We start from the raw sequence: 21,326 nt of genomic DNA, 5'->3' as shown, positions 1-21,326 counted from the left end.
CCTTGGTTGTGTTTTGACAGCAATGGAAAAGTAATTAGGACAGAAACTGGTACCAGGTTATGGGTATTGCTATGACAGACATGACCATGTATTGCAAAGGAGTGTGGAAAGAGTTTGATACTTTTAATAAGGAAAGCAGTTAAATGATTTAAGCAGAACTTAATGGGTTATTCCATTAAGAGCTTGGAAGTCAGTAGTGCTGAGAGCTATGTACTACTTGGAGAGATCCAACTCAAGAGGTTTCAGAAGAAAACAACATTAGCAATGGGGCTCGAGACCATTCTTGTGATATCTTGGCAAAGAATGTAACTGCTTTCTTTTCTTGTCCTAAGAATTTGCCTGAGGGTAAATTTAAAGCAATGGACTAATTTGTTTTGGAGGAGGATATTTCAAGGCAGAGTAATACTGACTTTGTTGCATGAATATAAATAATCACTTATACAGGAATACAAAGAGCAAGCTAGTAAGCAGCATGCCTCCACAGCCTCTGCTTCCAGGTTCCTGCCTTCCTTTGAAGATGGACTGTGACCTGAGAATTGTAAGCTGGGATAAACCCTCTTCTCCTCAGGTTGTTCAAGGCCATGGTCTTTATCACAGCAATTAAAAAAACAACAACAACAACAAAAAAAACAAAAAACTAAGATAACCTCGATCATATCTACTCCTGATCATGGCATACAACCATATGGATGAACCAAATCCAAAAATTCCCTTTGCAGCCCAGGTTAGTCTTGAACTATGATCTTCCTGCCTCTGATTCCTGAGTATTAGGATTATAAGTATGCACCAGCATGGTCGGTTAAGACCATGAATACTAATGTGCTTCTAGATAGGGAATAATATCTACAAGCCCTGCTGTCCCTATCAATCAAATGCACCAAGCACATGGGAACTGTGGCTTTGGAAAGAATCAAACCCAAGACAACACCCAAGATGCAAGACAACCAAATGTCCTGTTTCTAGGTGAGACTGTTCTTCACTGTGCTAAGAAATGCCATTAACAGCAAAGGAGGTCTGGAGATGCAATGGAACTGAAACTGTGGAGACAGAAATGGAGAAACATTCCCATTTTTCCTTGTCTACAGCAAGGAATATTGTCCAGAACATAATCTCAGGATCGCTTTCTATTAGCCATTATTGTAATTTTCAAAAAAGGATGTAGATGGTGTAACAATGAACCTAAACTAGATGGCTTAAAAGGTTAAGCCAATTAGTGAAGTTCAGAGTCCAGATCAGAATCCTACAGACTTGGTTCTAACCAGCTCTGCCCCTGTCCTCTAGCTACACCATTTCTTTTGTAGAAAGGAAGAAATACCACTGTCTTCATCATATCATTGATGATGCCTTAATGAGCTACATCACATAAAGGGTTAATGCTGCTGCTGCTGCTGCTGCTGCTGCTGCTGCTGCTGCTGCTGCTGCTGCTGGGTAGCTCAAATTCCTAGAGTTCTTGGCAAGGAGTCCCAGATCTGTGTTTAGTCAGACTCTGACAAAATATCTGAAAGACGCAAGAGGGGAAAGATGTGGTTCATCATTTCAGTCTTATCACGATCCAGCAAGTCAGCTCACAGTGGAGGAAGACTGTTGGTGAATGCTATTTACATCCGAATTGACAGCAAGGCAGCAAACAGGAACTAGGCATAACCTGCACTGTCCTTTTCCTGCTTCCACCAGATGAAATGAAATGGGCAGTTACAGACAAACATGACAATGTGGATCTGGGCAACAGACTAGAGGGAGAAGAAAAACGTGGGAAGTTGATGGGGCTTGGCAACTCCAGGAAAGGCTATTGAGCAGGGTTGAGGTTACAGAGCCATGTGTCTCCACTGATAAGGCCTTGATATCAGAGCACAGAATGTCTACCAGGAAGAAACAACTGCTACAAGAAAGTTATAAGACAACACTAAGAGACATGCAAACATGGAAGAGGGGAGAGTTTGTACACTCTTATTTTCACTGTGGCCTCAAAAAGAGTCAAACAAATGTGCTGTATACGTCTGTGCTTATTTGGTGCTCTTTGGAGACTGAGCAAGATGGAACTGGGACCTGGCTTTCCTATCAGTTTTTTGGTCAACTTTTTGCCAGGACTGAATTATCCTCCAGAGCCACCATACTTGGGTCAGACTTGGAAGGTTTCCACCAGCTACCTCCTTCAGGGAAAATGTTCATACCCACCCTACTGTCTTCAAGGAACCTCATGTTACAGAACAACAATGCTGTCGTGAAGTGACTGAAGGGAGATGACGACAGGATTTTCCTAGCCCTATTCCAGTTTCTAGAGTAGTGGTTCTCAACCAACCTAATACCCATTAACACAGTTTCTCATCTTGTAGTGACTCCCAACCATAAAATAACTTTCATTGCTATTTTATAACTGTAATTTTTCTACTACTATGAATTTTAATGTAAATATCTGATATTCAGGATATCTGATATGTGACCTGTGAAGGAGTTGTTTGACCCCTGGAGGAGTCACAGCTCACAGGTTGAGATTCACTGTTCTAGAGAAACAGATAAACTTACTTCTTTAGGAAGCCTTTTTGCTCCAATCGCATTACAAGTTTGAGAATTGTCTAGTGCTAATGTGTATTACTTATATTTAAACTTGTCTCTGCCTATGATGGCATTTTCTGAGTTCTGATTTTGTAATCTGCTCCAAAGAACCATTTCTTAACAGGTCCACTTCCCCCATATCCTTTCTTTTCCACTACCTCTTGTGGGTGGTAGGCTAGAAGGGAGCTTAAAGCATTTAAGAACTATAATTAAAAGTAGGTTTTGAAAAAATTTAAAGCTATAGGGTAGTTTCTATTGACTGGACCCCAGCTCACCACTAGTGTGTAGGGGCAGAGTCTAGAGCAGTTACAGGCTGTTCTCCAGCTGGGCATCGATTTGGTGTGTAGGTTCTACTACCCCACTTTAAAGTCTGGGCAGATCATGCTACCAGCCCCCCCCACCCCCCAGGAGTCATCCCAGATTCAAGGATGAAACACACACACACACACACACACACACACACACACACACACACACACACACACACTAACTTATTTTTACTATGCTTTTAGCTTAATGGCCAGGCTCTTTGAAGCCTCTCTCAGTGATCACACACTTCTTTTCACTCCCAATTCAACACCTCTAAATCTTCCCTCAGTTCAGTTGCTCAGTTACCTTTAGTCCTAGTTCAGCACTCTGTAAATCTGCCCTCAGCTTAAGTCACATCTCTAACCTCTTGCCTGCTACTCCAGGCCCAGTCAGGGAAGCAGCCAATGGTCAGATCCCACATGGCTGGAGACTGTCTCTCCAAAGCATAGTGAACCAAATCTTCTTTCCTTCTCCTGTGTCTGCTAGCCTGCCTGCAGGGAACCTGGATGTCCCCCCTCTTCTGCCCAGTCATTGGCCACTAGCATCTTTGTTGACCGATCAAGAACCAATTGGAGAACAGGACCTTCAGCAATCATTCCTGATTGGAGCACCAGAACCACCCCTTACACAATATGAAAATGGTTTGGCCATCTTCAACCCCTTCATTGTGCTGTCATTCCAGGCTGCAGGCATGGGGAAGGACAGAGAGCAAGCATGGGGGGAAGGGTTGACAGGTCTAGGGGGTCACTTGGATTTCTGTTCCCATTTCACAGAATGCAGGCTAGCTGAGCAATCAATGCTTAGCTGCAGTCCTGGCATACAGAAACAGTAGATATTTTGGCTAGCTAGCAGTTTCTACTACAGTATTGTTCTGTATATAGATCCAGTCACATGCAGTCTAGTTACAGGTTACACTATCTTTAATGCAACGTCTGCTATTGAGCTACAAACTGCATTGGGTTAGGAGACAGTCATTTTTCTTCTATGTATCTTGAACCTCTACCTCCAGATACATTCCTGGTAATTTAAATTTTTCAATAGTAATTTTTTTTCTTTTTATAGAAAACATTACATGATCATATCCACCCCTTCCAACCTTCAATTTCTTCTAAGTTCCTCTAACAAAGCTCCCTTCATAATTCATGTCCTTTGGTTTTGGTAACCCAGAAAATCTAGTCAGTGTTGACCCTGAGTATAGGGACCTCCACAGAAGCATGTGAACCCTACCAGTGGCCAACACATCCAAGTAGAATGATTCTCTATCGCTGGCAACTATTACCTACCAATAACTCCTCAGGAAGGGATGGGGCCTGGAAAGCACCTACCATTTATGCCAGAATTCTGGCTAGATCAGTGGCCAGTTCTGTACAGAAAACTGTGGCTCCATTAGACTGATTGCACAACACTCCTCCCAACCGTTATGTTCCTCTCATTTCTTCTCTAAGACCTTCTCTGAGCTTTGGTGGTAGCATTGGTGATGCATGTGCATGTGTATGCATGTGGGCATGAGTATGCACGCACAGGAGTGTAAGTGCTTGTGTGTGTTGTTAAAGACAGCCTAACTTAGGGATGAGGACTCCGTCTCTTACCCTCAGCACTGGGAGTAGTTCTGCATCTCAGCTTAAACTGCTGTCCACCACAGAAAGCAGCTGGAGCAGTGACAGCCTATGGGTATGAACGTGAATCTTTATAAGGTGTCTGATTTTGCTTTTTCTGCTCCTGTGTGTCTTTGTTATGTTTCTACTGCTGTGATTAACACCATGACCAAAAGTAACACCATGGGGAAGAAAGGCTAAATCTCCTCTTACAGCCTGTAGTCCTCATTGAAGAGGGTCAGGGTAGGATCCTGGAGGCCAGAACTGAAGTAGAGGCTGTGGAGGGGTGCTGCTCACTGGCTTGTTCTCCATGGCTTGCTCAGCCTTGCTTGCTTATAGAACCTAGAACCACCTGCCTAGAAGTGGGACCACCCATAATGGCCTGGGCCCTCCCACATCAATCACTAATTAAGAAAATGCACATAAGCTTGCTCACAGGCCAGTCAGGTGGGGGAATTTCCTTAATTGTGGTTCTCTCTTCCCAAATAATTCTTGTGTCAAGTTGACATAAAACTAGACAGCACACAGTGATTAACGTCATGACCAAATACAATGTGGGGAAGAAAAGGGTTTGTTTTAGGTTACTGGTGACAATGTATCTTTAAAGGAAGCTTAAGAAGTCGTTTAAGAAAGGAACCTAGGGGCAGGAATTGAAACAGAGACATGAAGGAAAGTTTCTTAAAGACTTGTTCAGCTACCTTCTTTATATAGTCCAGTCCCACCTGCCCAGGAACAACAATACCCACAATGAGCCTGGCCCTCCAACATTAATCAGAAATCAAAACAATGCTCCACAGATAAACATACCCACAGGCTAATCTGATCGAGGCAACTCCTCAATAGAGAGTCCCTTTGTCTGTCTAGGTTTGTTTCAAGTTGACAAAAACTGTGACAGAAGGCAATTTGATAACATAACCATTTAGCAAAAAAAAAAAAAGAAAAAAAAAAAGAAAAAAAAGTCACATGTGTCTAACCAGGATTTACAGTAGCAGACATGATTCCCTTGTGTGAAGTAGGCCTCAAATCCAACCAAACGCTGTCACTCTACAACAGCTATGCTATTATTATAGCAGCAGGGCATAGGTCAGTGTGATAGTACGGAGGGCCCAGTGCTGGAAGACCACTGCTGTCTTCTTTAGCAGCCTGTCCAGCACTTTACAGCGCTGTGGAAGTTAGCCAGAAGGGAGGCCTGGTCAGTTCAAGGTTGATTTCTCTTGGCTTTTAGCCAATGTGAGATGTTTGTAGGACTAGTATCTTACCATGCAGCTATGGTGACCAAGAGCAATGGCAATAGCCTGTATTATTGTGGAGACTTCCAAGCCTAAAATGGAGGACCCACCTGTGAGGAACTTTTGCTTAATTTGAAGTAGATCCACTTCTAACCCAGGTCTCTGAGGTAAGAAGACAAGCTTTTAATCCAGATCATCTGAGCTGGGAAACCCCACCTCTAATCTAGACCACACCTTCTACTGGAAGCCTATACAGGGATGTGGAAGAAAAATGCTTTCACTCTTTGCCTGTTTGCTCTGCTTCTGCATTCCTTCACTTTGCAAGTCCATTCCTTCACAGGCACTAGAGCCTGCTTCTTCAGGATTCCAGTGTATACTGAAGACCAGTAAGACATTCAGCCTTGTGGACGGAGTAACTACTGGATCTGTAGACCTTCCATTGACAGCTATCCATTGTTAGGTTAACTAGGTGTGTCCTCCATCTGTAAGCCATGCTAATAAATCTATTTCTATACATAGACTCATTCTATAAGCTCTCTTACCTTAGAGAATCGTGACTAACACATGACCCTTAGGTAAGTCTTTTTGTAATGTACTAACAGACTACTTATTTTCCATCAACCCAAAGGCAAAGACTGTTACCACATAGGACCTGAGGCTTGTGAAAGAGTGGATAAATTTCATAAAATTATTTTTATTATGTTATTTGTTTCATTACTGTAAGAACCAGGAAATTGTTACCACAGTGAATCATGGTATTTGGGGTAATCTGGCTTGCCACGGTCACTCATGTTTGAATCCATAATAAACTCTCTTGTAAAACTTCTCCAAGATACCAATGCTACTTGGTTTTTTTTTTTTTTTCTCTTTTCTAGACCATTTTGGGTTCTCCTTTTCAAACTTAAAAAGAATATATGAGTGTTTTGCCTGCATGTATGTAGGTATGTACACATACATGTACCATGTGCTTGTAGTGAATGGGGGAGGTTAGCAGAGGGTGTTGGATATCTTGGAATTAGAGTCACAGACAGTTGGGAGCCACCATGTGGATGCTGGCAACCGAACCTGGTTCTCTGCAGAGCAACAGGTGCTGTGAACTGCTGAACATTCCAGACCCACACTGGTTTATTCTTTAGAGAAAGGCTTATGGTATCCTCGACGTGTGTGTGTGGCCAGCATGTTTTCTTTTTGTTGAATCAAGCATGTACACTCCACTGTACCTTTTCCTGTCTGTGTTCATTGATTGACTTGCTGTTTAGACACCCCTTACCAGAGGCTTCTCACAGAAAAAAAAAACCCTTAAATGCCTTGTAAATGAGAGTTATACAAAGCATGAACTCAAAGAGCGACCCCTTAGGTGGTTGGTCAGGCGATGGTCTCTCTAAGGGGAAAGGGCGGTGTGGCTCCGGGCACTTTCAGAGAGGGGGAGTATGAAGAATGAATGACAGCTGCAGCCAAGTTCACCAGGTCTGGATGAAGAGTCAGCCCCAGCTTTTCTTCTGTGGCGTAACCTGGGAGGATTCTGCTTTAGGTAGAACTAGAAGCTCCAGGAAAAGCCCCATCTTACCCTTTGTGAGGAAAGGGGCAGAGTGAGGAAGTGTAGATAACTATGGTTCCACTGTAGTTCAAAGCACTTAGAATGCCAACATGCCATATGTTGAGGTATGTTTTTCTGAGCCCTGATACCCTCTTCCCACCTTTTTCCACTCAGTAGAATGTATCAATCCTTACCTTGTGTCTTTAAACCCAGGTAGAACACAAGCTCCACAGAGAACTGATGTGAAGGTCCAAAAATCACTGAAGGAAGACCCCAGACTCAGCATGCAAAAACAGAGAACATTTATTCTGCAGAAACAATCAGCATGTAGGGGTCAGCTATTTTTTGACAAAGGCACACAGGCCTTCTTACAGGAAATTCAGGCGACTCTCTAGAAGGATTAGGTAATCTAAAATTTAATTGGTGGGTGCTAGGGAGTCACAGGTGGCCAGTGGCCTACAATCCTGTCATGAACATTTAACCATAGGAGATAGGGCAGCCCAGCACAGCTGGCCCGTCCCGAGATAAGATATTTCCCTACTTTTGTGGTTATCCCCAAGCTGTTCTTTGGGAGGGGGTTTTATGATCTTGTTTCTGGATTTTATGGTTTCTTCCTGAAGTTGATGTCTTATGGCCTAATTCCTAAGACTTAGGGTTTGTTTCTGGAGCTGGTGCCTTACAGCCACCATTTTGAAATCAATCCTGGCCCTTAAATAGAGACAAATGGGATTTATGTTGTTTTTTCACTGATCTGTCTTTTCTTTCAGTCTCTGTACAGAACCAAGTCTGGTGGATGCTCAGCAGACTAAATTAGCTCATGCAGGGTTTCAGCAATTGAAATGGAGCTGTGCCCCTCTGAATCTCATCCTAACCTGTCTGAACCTGGGTTCTTTCCTAATGGCTACCAGCCTAGTCCTGCCACTGTGGCCATAGGACAACTGAGGAGAATGCAGCCCTCAGGAAGAAAGGGTCCAGAATAGTGGTTTGGTGCTGCAGAAGGCCAGGCATGGATTCACCCTTATCTACTCCTGTTTCTCAAGTCATGGAAGTGAGGTCCAGGCTACTGCCTCTCTTCACTGCCGTGATGGGGGATGTGTGTGATGTTCACTGAGTGGGTGCCAGTAAGGATTAGGAAGACATTTCACATTCTATTGCTGGGGGAGATGAAAAGGAAATAAGTTCAGTTTTATATGGGATAGGTGAAAATGGTGACCACAAAACATCTTCACAGAGATTTCCTAGACAGAAACGCATCCCCCCCCCCAAAAAAAGAAACGCATCCCCAAGCACCCCCATCTGTGTGGATGCACACTCTGAAACGTCCTTAATGAGCCCTGGTACAGGAAGGAGGAGGTAATCCTGGAACTGCTGGGAGCACACTCTGTTGGAATATGCTCAGGACAATCATGGGCAGTTGGCGGAGAGTCACTGACCTGTTAAGTCTACAGCACCCACAACCAGTACCACCTCAGGTGAACCTCTGAAAGCGAGGCTCTGCCAAGGAAGAAAAAGACAAAAATACCAGCATCCTAACACAGAGATATGTAAGATAAAACACACACAAGGAGGCTTTCCTGAAACTAGAACTGGGTTAGTGTCAGGAAATTAAACATAGCTGTCTCTAGAGATGGAGGAGAGCAGCTGGAAACCGAGCCAACCAAAGACTACAAAGCAAGCCGGGCTCAGCATCTTTCACTGCTGTTCTTTTCATGGTTTTTTTATAAGATACATTTCTTCTGCATGATTCTTAAATAAAACTGTCGGTGGAGAGTTCCTGATGGGTTCTGGTTCGATCATGTCATTTCTACAAACTTGCCTTTAAAAAGGTTTGTTGTTGTCTAAAAAACTGCTTTTCTAAACAGTTTGTTTATAATAATTTATGGATCTTGTTAGGCTTTGTAATTGGACAAATGAGGACTATTAATGCTTGACATGGTATTCTTATTCTAGTGGATGTGGAGATTTTGAAGGGAGTGTGGAGTCCCTTTCAAGCTGCCATCCAAATAGAGACAAATACATAGCCTACGGTTATTCCACAGTGTGTCCCATTGAGAGGCTTCTCAGCCACACAAAAGAATAATAACCAAATAATAACCAAAGGAGGAACTGCTTCCAATAAAACTGGAACACTGGTGTTCCAGCTCTCTAGGACTCCTCTTGTGATTTCTCTCTGTTTCTCAACAGTGAGCTCTTTTCCTTTGACTGAATCGATACCTATTTTAAAAAGAGAAGAAACAGCACCGGGAGGAGAAAGGAGAGGTAGCTCAGGGGTACCGTGATTTCCCAGGATGCGCAGGTCCTCAGGTTTGGTTCCCAGCACTGTGTCAAACAACACCACACAACTGAGTTGGGGGAAACTCATGAAAAGCCTACCAGCAAGTCCACCCTGACACTGAGGAGCAGGGCACATTTTCCCCTACTAGCTGGGAGAAGAGAGGTAACTTCCGGTAAAATAGACGTGAAGGGATAGACATTCATCTGTAAGGGTGTCCATGTATTACCACTAAAAAGCTGACGTTTAGTTTGTCAGAGAATCTTTTAAACTGTGTGCCTCACTCATGCCAACAAGATCTATGCCCTTGACTAAGCAAAACAAATGCAGAACCAACAGATTTCAAAGAACATTACAGGAAAGAGAAAGAAGGACAAGGAGTGTGACCACCAACCGCATCAGTCTTACCCTTCAGGTAACAGACACGGTGGGAGGTGCCATTTCTGTCTGTGTACTGTCAGATGCCACGACTCTGGAGGGTTCATGGTCACTCTTGCTCATCTGCCTCTTCAGATAAAATGCCGATATGCCCACTCTCAATAGTTTCACAATTCCTGGGCAGCAAAATGGTGGTAGTCACTGGGGCAAAAACCCAGTTTATTCTGAGCTATTATCCTAATATGAGTTAGTTACCTGTTCAAAGGATCGTGCATTTGGGTCCCATACGGTTGGGTGAGACTAGAAGAGCTCTTTTCCAACCCGGGGGCTGCTGCTTGGGAGTAAAGTGGGTGCTACAACACAGCTGCTGCGAGAAGAGCTCTCACTATGCAACAACATCCTCCATTCTTCCTTCCTGGAGTGAGCTGACACCATGCTCACCTCAGTCTCTAATTGCATCAGGCTTTTTCTTATTTTACCCATGGACGTGACCTCATTTCTGTTCAGCTTCTGGGAGGCCAGAATATGAGGGTCACAGACAAATTCCTGCAGGTCTTCTGCAGCCCCTCTATGTTTATGTGGTGCCTGGCCCCTCTATGTTTATGTGGTGCCTGGCCCCTTCTGGGAAGGCTTCTGCTTCTTTTTGAGTCCGGCCTCCCTTGCTTCTCATTCACACGTTTAGTTTCTGACATGGGGCTCTTGCTATCCGGCTGTATACCACTATGCTGCTTCCAGGCTCTTTAGTTTAGTTGGGATGGGTCTCTGCTGCTGGGGCTGTTCCCATCCCGTGGTTATCTATTTAATACTTGGGGTGCAAAGTTGAATGTATTCAGGTATTCAGCAAATGTTTGTTGGCACCCATAAAGCATTGCAAGCTCATTATTGGTACCCATAAAGCACTGCAAGCTCATCGAAGATGACAGCAAGATGATTTCACATTTTGATTTTTAAAGGCTGAAATATGATTTTTTTTTTTAAAGTCTTAAATAAAGTGAAAGGAAGCCTGGAAAACATCACACTTCTGACAGTGCTCTGGAAAAGCAGCTGAATTTGATATTCAGTCAGGAGTTTCCAACAGACGTTGATTGTACTATAAACTTAGCACAGAGAACCTGCCAGTGGGACAGAGGAGGCTTTAGATCAGGTTTAAGGCTTGTCTTGCCTCAGTCCATGTGCTAATATACCCAGTCAGCCTCTAGTGCAGCTGGTAAAACATGTGGACTCTGTAGATCAAATGGGACTTCTAAATTTCATGGGTTCTGTATTCTGATTCTTAGGATTATTTTGTTTTTCTAGTTGGAAAGCAGACATTGCTTCTGATGGAGGAACATCAAGATTTATTGATCATTCCAAAATATGTTGCAGAACAATAAATTTTGCATTTTGCAATGTAAAGAGCTGACGCACAGTTGCTGATTTCGAATGCTTTCAAGCAGCAGCAGAAGTTCCAAAACTTTGCATATGTAACAGGGAGCTAACTGCCCATTCAGAAAACAGACTTGTAAGTGATGTCTACTTTAACTAAGACAGCATTTTTCTTGCAACTTTGCTCATCTAATCAAAAAATTTAATTCTTAAGGATACAAGTATTTACTTTCTTCTGAATTTTAACAAGTTTTAAATATTTCAAGGACTTTTCCTCCCTCTCATTCTTTAATTCCTCTTCCCTGCCCATCAGCCACCAGAACTTACTCTTTCTGCATGGGCTTCACGACTGTGTTTTCAGGGTTAGGTTTTATAGATGGCTTCATCAGGACCATCTTTTCATAACTTCTCTTCACATAAGATAAGTAATCGACTTCTNTTCTTTGTCTAATTTTTAAGGCTGGATTGTATCATAATTCCCAGCTCTGCTGACTGACACTTCTGTTTTCCTATATTTAACAGATGCTCAGAAAATGCTTGATATATTATATTTTAGTCCACCCCTTATATGCAGCTCAATACAAAACTACAGTCATGTTTACAAGGTAAAAACCATCTAAGAGTTTTGTACAACATGGCATTATTAACAATGCAGCTTCTGAGGCTAAATACCAGGGGTTAATTTCAGTTTTCTGATGTGTGTTACATGCCTTGGTTTTGTGGTACAACAGAGGCACAGCCATCACCATCCTCCAGTACCTTGTGAGTCCCAGGAAAGCATCAGCTCCTGTCAGGCTTGTTCTAATGCAGGAAGGTGAAAATGAAGTCTAAAGAAGAGAAGACTCAGACTTTTGATGGAATATTTGATCACAAAACATGCAGTTGTGAATTTTCGATTCATAAACTATTTCTATGGTTCAGTGAAGATTAGAGTTGCTGGTTGGTACAAATCATGGAAACGGGTTCCGCTTGATTTCAATCACTGCTTACCATTCGAATGCCACTGGCATGCAAAGGTCCAATCATAACAAACAGAATATAGCACCCACTACACTAACACAGTGCTCACTCACTAATGGCTGTCTGATTAACGTCAACCTAAAAGGCACAGCTGGAAAACCATCACCTATGCTCCCTAAGGGCTGGCCGCACTAGCTAACCAGGCACGAGTCCTCATTGCTGGGCTTGACTTCTCCCTCCAGCAGTGAGTTCATCACAACCTTCATCAAGTAGCTGCAGGTTCCTCTTTTTCCCAGTGGGGGCGTGTTGTAAAAGGAAGTCATGTCATCCTACAAAGGGAGAGAGTAAACAAGTCCTTTGAACTGACAGGTGAAATCAGCAGCTGCCCAGGGGGGAGATAAATTTGCAGAGAGATTTCCTCTTGGAAATTATGAGCTTCCTGTACTTCACTTTCATTTTCTCCAGGCATCTTCTCAACATATAAAACAAAAGCAGACATTTTTAGCAGCCTTCTCTTTGCTAGTAATTTTTATTTATGTGGGGAACCCTTTCACAGATGAGCATACAATATGAAACAGAGAGCCCATAAGGGAATACATTAGACAGTACACAGCCCTGGTGATGCCTGTTTTACACCCCCATCTTCCTCTGAATTTATTTTACAGCCTTTTGGAATTAGTGGATCCTCCCTGGCAAAACACATTTTAATTGTCAACCACATAAAAAAATTATCTCATCTTAGAGTTCTTTTTTCTTTTGGCCATAACTTCCTAGCTCAATTAATCAGTAATTAGCTAAAAAGTAATATTAATTCATCCAGTAAGTCTGACTGCCTCTAAAGCATTCTATTTTGTACTCTATACATCTGTTTGGAAAGTGATAAGATTAGAGACTATTTCAGCAGTGGAGACAATGAGAACATTCTGCAGGACACTGGCCTCTTGACTTACTTGTTTTTCGATTTCTTTTAGCCGACTCTCATCTTTTTGAAACTCATGAAACGCTTCTTTGACCAGTCTGTCCAGATCCACTTTGTCTTGAAACTCCAGCTCAGGGTTTCTTTCCAGCACAATGGATACGACCATTAGTAACTAGAAGACATGGATATAAAAAGCCACTGACATGAACCACAACAGCAACATAGTCTGGCCAGGGTTTCATCAATGGATGTGATGGGCAGTGGATCTATGAACAGAATTTTAATTTGAAAATTGGCAGCACATGTTCTGTTTGGAAAAATACATGTTTATCACAGTATCCTTATAGCCATAGAGAGATCTTTTTAGTCACTGAAATAAAGCTAGTAGCATAGAAAAATGACAGTTAGGGATAAAGAGGAAGCTCAGTTGATCCAGTGTTTGCCTTTGTCAACCTACTATTTGGCTGAACCATAATTTATCCCAGAAGCAATGCTCATTTTATTTTAAGATATTATTTTGATTGTATATGTTTATGTCTGTGTGTGTGTGTGGGGGGGGTATGTGAGTTCAATGCCCATAAAGGCCAGAAAAGAAGATGTCACTGGATCCCCCGAAGTTGGAGTTACAGGCAATTATAAGCCACCTGATGTGAATGCTAGGGACCAAACTTGGGCCTTAGGGAAGAGCAGCAAGTGCTCTTAAACACTGAGCCATCTGTTCAAGTCTTTATGATGTTCATTTTTTAAAACTTTATTATTAGTTTCTTTCTTTTTTATTTTTTTGGGTTTTTTGCTTTGTTTTGTTTTTAACATAGTTCTGGCTGTCCTGGAACTCACTGTGTAGATTAGGTTGTCCCAGAACGCACAGAAATTCATCTGTCTCTGCCCCCCAAGTACTGGGATTAGTGGTCTGAGCCACTACAACTGGCTTATACCGCTCATTCTAGATGACAAATGTTCATGTACAGACTGTGGCTATGTATGTGGTAATTGGTAGGGCCTCTGAAGAACCTTATATACTGTACACTGACCAGGAAACAGACTTCCTGGTTCTATATTTAGAAATCTTACTGGGTGCATGTTATCTAAATACTGCAAGGCAAAACCTGAAGACATAACAGTAAAGTTCAGGATCACAATGTGTCCGTCCCATGGGCAGGACAGTCTTTAGATAGGAGAATATGCAAGGTACCAAAGCCACCAGAGGTCAGTGAGAAGAAGCTCTAAGTCCACTATCTGCCCTAGACACTGGACACTGGACACTAGGCATGAGAGGCTGAAGACACGGCACAAGGAAAGCATCCGTCGGATAACTCTGTTTTTCATACCCCTTCTCCACATCCCTCCTCACACCTAGTGACTGGACCATACTATTCCACATGATGGGATAGCAGGGATGAGACTGAATGTCACCCAGGTTTAGTTGTAGCTCCAGAAATAACGGGCTGAGCAGAGCCAAATCTAGCTTCTAGTCAACAAGACATATAACTTACTTGGAAGAATAGAATGTCTGACACAGACACTGCCAGAGAAAGAGGCAATGGGAAGATTGGCCACCTACTAAATTCTCCATTGAATTCACTGTACAACATTTTATGGAGGCAGAAGGGCAAGTGTGTGAATGTGTGCACATAGGTTCATGTACTTTAGTGTTCTACACAATGTCTTCTCTTCATAGGCTGATGTTTTGAAAGATGTCCTTCAAAAATCGTGCAGCAATGATCTCTTGCTCCCTGTATTGCTCTGAACTGTTGCAACATTCTACATTAGTACTGTATTATTTCTGTAACTAGGAAAAGCTAAAACTCCCCCTGCTATTATGGCAATGCTGATGCACTGGCTGCCTCTGACGAATGAAGCTGGGTGGCTGGTCTGTTTGGTTTGTCACCTGAAGGAGTTTAAGGTACTTGAATGGTAGGTATGCTCTGACCCAGGACAAGGATGCCTGTCTTCTTGAGGACTTTACTGGAGGAGCTGACAGGTGATGGGCGGGGTTCTCGGTCTCTTGGAGAAGAGGGTAGTTTTCCATACTATTCTTCAGTGAGCAGACAGGAAGTAAGCATTTGGTGATCTAATTTTTTTTTTTTAATACAAACCTCAACAATGATCTGTCTATACTTCGGCTGGTCAATGTTTCCCAGCATATCTTCAACAAGGAGAGAAAAGTTCATCTCATACATGGTCATATCTGACAAAGTTGGTTGCTGAAAAAAAAAAAAAAAGAAAAAACTCCACATTAACATGCTGAGTGTTACCCTCTGCGTCTCATTTAATAGAGGAATTTCATTTTCTAATCAATAATCTTTCCAGTTTCTATAAAACCAGAGAGAGCATTTTCACCTCTGTGATTAGGTTTTATATATGTCAAACTACTGAAGCCAGCCAGGTGACTATTGTGATAAATTAAGCTTCCCTCTTTTAGTAGTTATCTTCATTACATTAATAATTTTAGGGGAAAGAACTGTATTAAAAGTTCATTCCATATATAAAAGTAACAGCTAAAACCCAAGACAATGAACAGGGTACATACTGCATTCAGAATTACATGAGGGGTTACACTTGCTGTTGACTTTAAGATCTAAGTCATTGCTATTGCATTTGTATCACTTTTCTGCGAATAATTCCCAAGCAACCATCAGAAAAATGCTACAAATAAGCAAAAATTATATGCAGAAATGGCAGGAAACAGAAAAAAAAATAAAACTAAAAGAACCTTTCTCTTCATCTTTTGTTTAAAACAAACAAACAAACAAACAGCTTTTTATTCACTGTAGAACAGTCAATCCCATCCAAATCAAGTCATGGGGACCATGGTGGCCAACTGTGACTGTCAAGTTGGTTGGATTAAGCACACAGAGCACTAATGAGACACACCTTTGCTTGTGTCTGTGAGAATGTTTCTAGAAAAGTGTGAGCAAAAAAGACCTACCCTAAATGTAGGCAGCTCGAGCTAGAGTCTGAATAAAAGGGAAAAGGCCTATTGTGCACAGGCATTCCTCCCGTCCCGCTACTCAGGCACCACCTTGAACCCAGCTGTTCCCACTGTCATTTTCCCCATGCCAGGATGGACTGTATTCCTCTGAACCATGAGCTATAATCAACCCTTCTTTCTGTGCTGCTTTGTGAGAGGTATTTGGTAACAGTGACGAGAAATGTAAATATAGTAGAGAGTAGTCCTCAATGTCAGGAGAGGAGACTCCTCAAGGCAGGCCTGAGTGCCAGAAAGCAGATAAGGTCACAAGAGTTATTCCAAGAGATGCAGGGAGAACAGGACACACTTGTTTTTGTTTCAGTGACTTACAGTGAATTTAGTCATGACCTTAAAACAAAGTACATCTCTTTGCTACGTAGAATAGTATTGAGGAAGCTCTTGCTTGTCTTCTTGACATAAGGTGACATAAAAGTGTTTGGTCTGTAATAGTGTCTTTATCCTATATTCAGTACAACTATTGTACTCCACACTCAATATAACCCAACATATTGTTACATGTAGTACTTGACTTGGGAAACCTGAAGCCTGGCTGCTAAGATAGTTGCCTATTGCAAATGTTTAGATGTCTAACAGTAGGGTTAATGTGGTCACAGAAGGAAAGGAAGACTCTTTTTTTTTGGGGGGGGGGAAGGGATTCATATTAACATCTTCTCAATCTATCTTATTAGAACAGCCCAGCTCCTAAGCATGATGATAATCACAGAGAAGAGATATAGAGCTTGCATTTTTTTCAGTCTTCTGAAAGGACTTAAAGTATAGCTGATAGGTGATGAGAAAGGGCTCAGAAGCCCAATTGTCGGGTGTCAGTTACTTACTGAGTATGAGCCTTGGGGAAATCATCCCACTGTTTTGGTATCCTCATCCTGAATAACATGGTAATAACAAAGTCCCTTTGTTAGGGTAGATGTCAGAGGGAGAGCTAGACATGCCTCCGTGAAGTCTAGTAAAAGGCAGTGAGAATCATGACAGCCCAGTAAAGAATTAATTTGATGGAAGGAACAGATGAAAAAACAAAAGCTAGGAAAGAGCTGGCTAATAGTAAAACAACTATTAGCCAGAAAATACGTCAACAGCATTGCAGGAATTATACAGGAATCTCTATATAATAACCTTCAGTGTAAATAGCCTCAACTTACTAATAAGGAGGCACAAGCTATATGATTGGATGTAAAAACTGGACCTAATTATTTGTTGTCCCCAAGAAAAAGACCTCACTGGTAATGACACCCACAAATTAAGAATCAATAAATGGAGTCAATCTACTACGTGAGCAGCAGCTGAGAATAAGCTGATGTAACTATCATTATAGCTGATAAATTAGGCTCAAATCAAAATTAGAGGAGATCAGTAGGTCATTATAGCAATACTAATAAAGGGAACATAAGACTATAAGACCATAGTTGCAAATGTGTATGCAATGTTAGGACTCCCAATTCCACAAATAAATACTACCAAACACAAAAGGTAACAGAGTTGTAATATAATGGTGAGCAACTTCAACACCCAGTGCTCATCTTCAGATAGGTCATGCACAGCACTTCAGATTTTGTGATGGCTAGTTTTAACACAATCCAGAACCATTTGGACATCTCAATGAAGGACTTTCTAGATTACGTCAGCCTGTAAGCATGCCTATGGGGATTATCTTGACTAATGAGAAGACTTATCTACTGTGGGTAGCACCTTTTCCTGGACTAAGGATTCTGGAATGTATATGAAATGGGAAAAGAGAACTGAACACAAGCATGCACACATGAATTCATTGCTATGGGTATAATATGATTATCTGCGTCAAGTTCCTGTCCGCAGACTTTCCTGCAATGATGGGACATAGTAAACCCTTCTCTCTTAAGCTGCTTTTATCAGGGTATTTCATCACCGCAGGAGGACGTGAAGCCAAGACAGAGTCAAACTATAACCTCGGTCAATGACGTAATAGATATGTCAGAGCATTCCATCCAGCAGACATAGAATATGTAGTTTTCTGAGCAGCTTATGGAACTTCCTTTAAATTAGATCATATGTATGTATGTATGTATGTATGTATGTATGTATGTATGTTCTGTCACTCTGTAGAACCCTGAGTAATACAATATAACTAGTTAAAATAATTTAATTAAGTGAATGACTAAAAGATTTTAAGTAAATAAACTAACAGTGTATCACAAGGCATTAGAAAAAGGATGTTCTAAGACCTAAAGCAATAGATACCAATAAACAATCCAGAACAAGGAAGAAATTAACGAAATGGGGAATGAAGAACAATACATAGAGCTGAAATCTAACAACCAATGATACTGAAGTAGTAACGTCTCCAGCGCAGGGATGGAGACTCACTGCCAAACTCTCCCAAGCCCTTAAACAAGATCCAATGCCAGTGCTTCTCAAACCATTTCATAAAATACACTTTTGTATTGTCAAATTTGTTCTAGGAAACTAGCATTACCCTTGTAGCAAAACTAGATAAAGATACAACAAAAATATATTAAAAACTGTCATAACACTTACAGCAAAACTGTTACAACTACAAACGGTTTTGTTAAACAAGGCTCAGAAAGACAAATCCTGAATAATTAAAAGTAGACTAAAACAGGAATAAGAGGGGATGAGGAGAGGGGAGAAAGATGTAAGAGGCAAGGAAGCAAAGGGGTTAATGCAACCCACCTACTGAAAAGTGGAGGGAGAGGGAAGCAGCAAGGGGCACAGCTGAGGAGAGGAACTAAGAACAAAGTATGACAACGCTTGCCCCAAGATGTTGTGAGGAAACCATTATGTGGTGTAGTAACCTAAAAATCAAAACAGAAAAAGACACAGAAAATGAAACCATGACACCTGCAGGGAAACGGAACAAACAAGAAATGAGAATGTTAAGGCTGACTTAGACCTCATGTGTGTATGTGTGTGCGTGCATGCACTCTCACACATAATGAAACTAGAAAGTGGATCATGAGAGGGGAGAAAGAAATTCTAAACAAGTGTGGAAAGGGAGGGTGTGATAGATTACATGTGACATAGAGTAGAAGAGACTACTTGGGAGAAGGAAGCCAGAGGGAGCAGAGGGCATGGAAGAGGGCAGTGAGGAAGGGAATGAATTCAAAGTATACTGACACATATGCATGAAAGTCTAATATTGAAACTCATAACTCTGTATCCTACCTTAAAACTTTAATGAAAAAAATAAAAGTTTTCACAGAATTGTTATCAGAATTAAATGGCACTTCAGGAGTTTGTAAAATCAAACAATAAATAATGTATGTGTATTATGTATATATACATGTATATATACATATACATGTATATATACATAATGTCAGGTACTAACAGGTGTCCACAGTGCACTGCCCATGCTGACAGGGATGAGGCCTAGGGGAAACATGAGGGCCAACATAAGAGATGATGTCACAGTTTTCAGGAGATAGGTTGGCTGAAGCAGTAGCCACTACAGGGCACCTGAAGAAGGCTAGAGCACCCATACAGGCCACTAAAGTTACTCCCTGTGAGTAAGCAGACCGAGTTGAATACTAGGACTAAATAAATGATAATCACATCAAAGAAGCAGGTTAATTTATACTATCCACACCAGTTCATCTGCACCATCAATAAGTCACACCACAAGGAACCTGAAAGTCAGCATTTCTCATTACAGTGCTTCCCATGGTCCACACATCACAGGCATTGCTAGGCTGGATCTATGCCTGATTTTTCAAGGCATCTTTCATGTTTGTGAGGCTCTAGCACCAGCCCACCACTGCTCAGTGGTGAAGCACCACTACTTGAGGTAAAGTTAATATAATCTGTGGGTTAGTTTTGGTCAACTTGGCACAACCAGGGTAATTTGGGTTGAGGGAACATCAACTGAGGAATTGCCTCCATCAGATTGGTCAGTAGGTAAGTCTGTGTGTGTGTGTGTGTGTGTGTGTGTGTGTGTGTGTGTGTGTGTGTGTGTCATGTGTATGGGTATTTTCTTGAGCAACATTAGATGTGGCTGGGCCCAGCTCACTGCAGGCGGTGCCACCCCTAGGCTGGTATTCCTGAGTTATATAAGAAAGCAGGCTGAGACACCCATGGGGAACAAGGCAGTAAGCATCACTCCTCTGTGCTTCTGTTTCAGTTCCTGCCTCCAGGTTCCTGCCTTGAGCTCCTGCTCTGACTTCCCTTCATGATGGACCATAAACCGAAGACCCTTTGGTTATGGTGTTTATCACAGCAATAGAAGGCAAATTAGTACATGAAAAAAAGCCCTAAATTTGAAAATAAGTGAACAGAGCTAGGATAGCTTGCTCAATAAGAGGTTTCAGCATGTGGTATCCAGAGAGGGTTCTGGAAGCATCGTAAATACTCCAATACAAGGACATAGATACGACTTCTCAGCATTGATACATTTGGTAAAGCTTTTTCTGTCTAGATGGACACTGAAATTTGGAAATAAAATAAACATGGGCTGGATAAAAACAATTCTAAAACAAATGACAACTCATTTTCTGGCATTTTATCCTGCTTTGAACATTCTTAGAACACAGGAAAGAAGAAAAGTTGTCGGTAGTGCAGAGGGAAAAAGCATCCCTTCCCTCGCCTTGGTCCTTTCTCCCAAGGTAAGTGCACTTTACCTGTGGCAAATGCTTCCCAGCTACAATGATACCATTAGGTGTGCGCTCCAGAATCTGCCACACTCGGTCGTAGAATCCCGGGGGTGTTCTATTCAATGACCCATCAATCTGACGTCTGTTCAACCAACAGCTGTAGACCAAAGGCAAAGTCTTAGCATTGAGGATCAAGTTTGTTACTGGAAAGAGCCAGCAGAGTGAGCAAGAGCGAAAAGTCTGTAGTGGTGCGCATCTGTGTGTTTAGAGCAGTGAAGACCCGGCAGACTGACATCAGCAGGCAGAATGATGTTCTCTAGAAAGCTACGAATTTACTACACTGTTAGATGGCTTTCCCATATCAGAACTGGTACAACCAACTCCAGTTATTTTATATTGCTCTCACATTAACACAATGTAAGCATTACAAAGACATGGACAGCCTATAGCTTGATCATATCTACGGCTCCTTCCCAGAGTGGGCTCAACAAACTGGTAAGAAATGAATAAGCTAAAAATATGTTCAGAAAAGTATTATATATATATATGACCTTATTTTAAAATCTTACAAAAGCTGGTTATTTAAATAAGGTTGAAGTCTCCATCCAAAAAAACTAGACATAAAACTTTCATTGTC

The 21,326-nt window shown here is 41.8% G+C and overlaps 1 protein-coding gene across 1 annotated transcript in view; it reads right to left on the bottom strand.

Annotated features, from left to right (window-relative positions):
* Positions 1-11,187: 11,187 nt before the first annotated feature.
* Phkb (phosphorylase kinase regulatory subunit beta) overlaps positions 11,188-21,326 on the bottom strand; it is a 186,317-nt gene continuing 176,178 nt past the window's right edge. Inside the window, exons 26-29 of the mRNA XM_029532723.1 lie at positions 20,717-20,846; positions 15,214-15,321; positions 13,149-13,289; positions 11,188-12,527 (exon numbers count right to left, since the gene is read on the bottom strand). Of these exons, the coding sequence (XP_029388583.1) occupies positions 12,390-12,527; positions 13,149-13,289; positions 15,214-15,321; positions 20,717-20,846 (517 nt within the window). The 3' untranslated portion in view covers positions 11,188-12,389. The remainder of the gene's footprint in view (positions 12,528-13,148; positions 13,290-15,213; positions 15,322-20,716; positions 20,847-21,326) is intronic.

This window comes from Mus pahari, chromosome 20, assembly GCF_900095145.1.
Source record: "Mus pahari chromosome 20, PAHARI_EIJ_v1.1, whole genome shotgun sequence".
Taxonomy (NCBI): Eukaryota; Metazoa; Chordata; class Mammalia; order Rodentia; family Muridae; genus Mus; species Mus pahari.
Note: the sequence above shows the minus strand (reverse complement) of the source record. Positions and strands in the feature narration are given on the sequence as shown.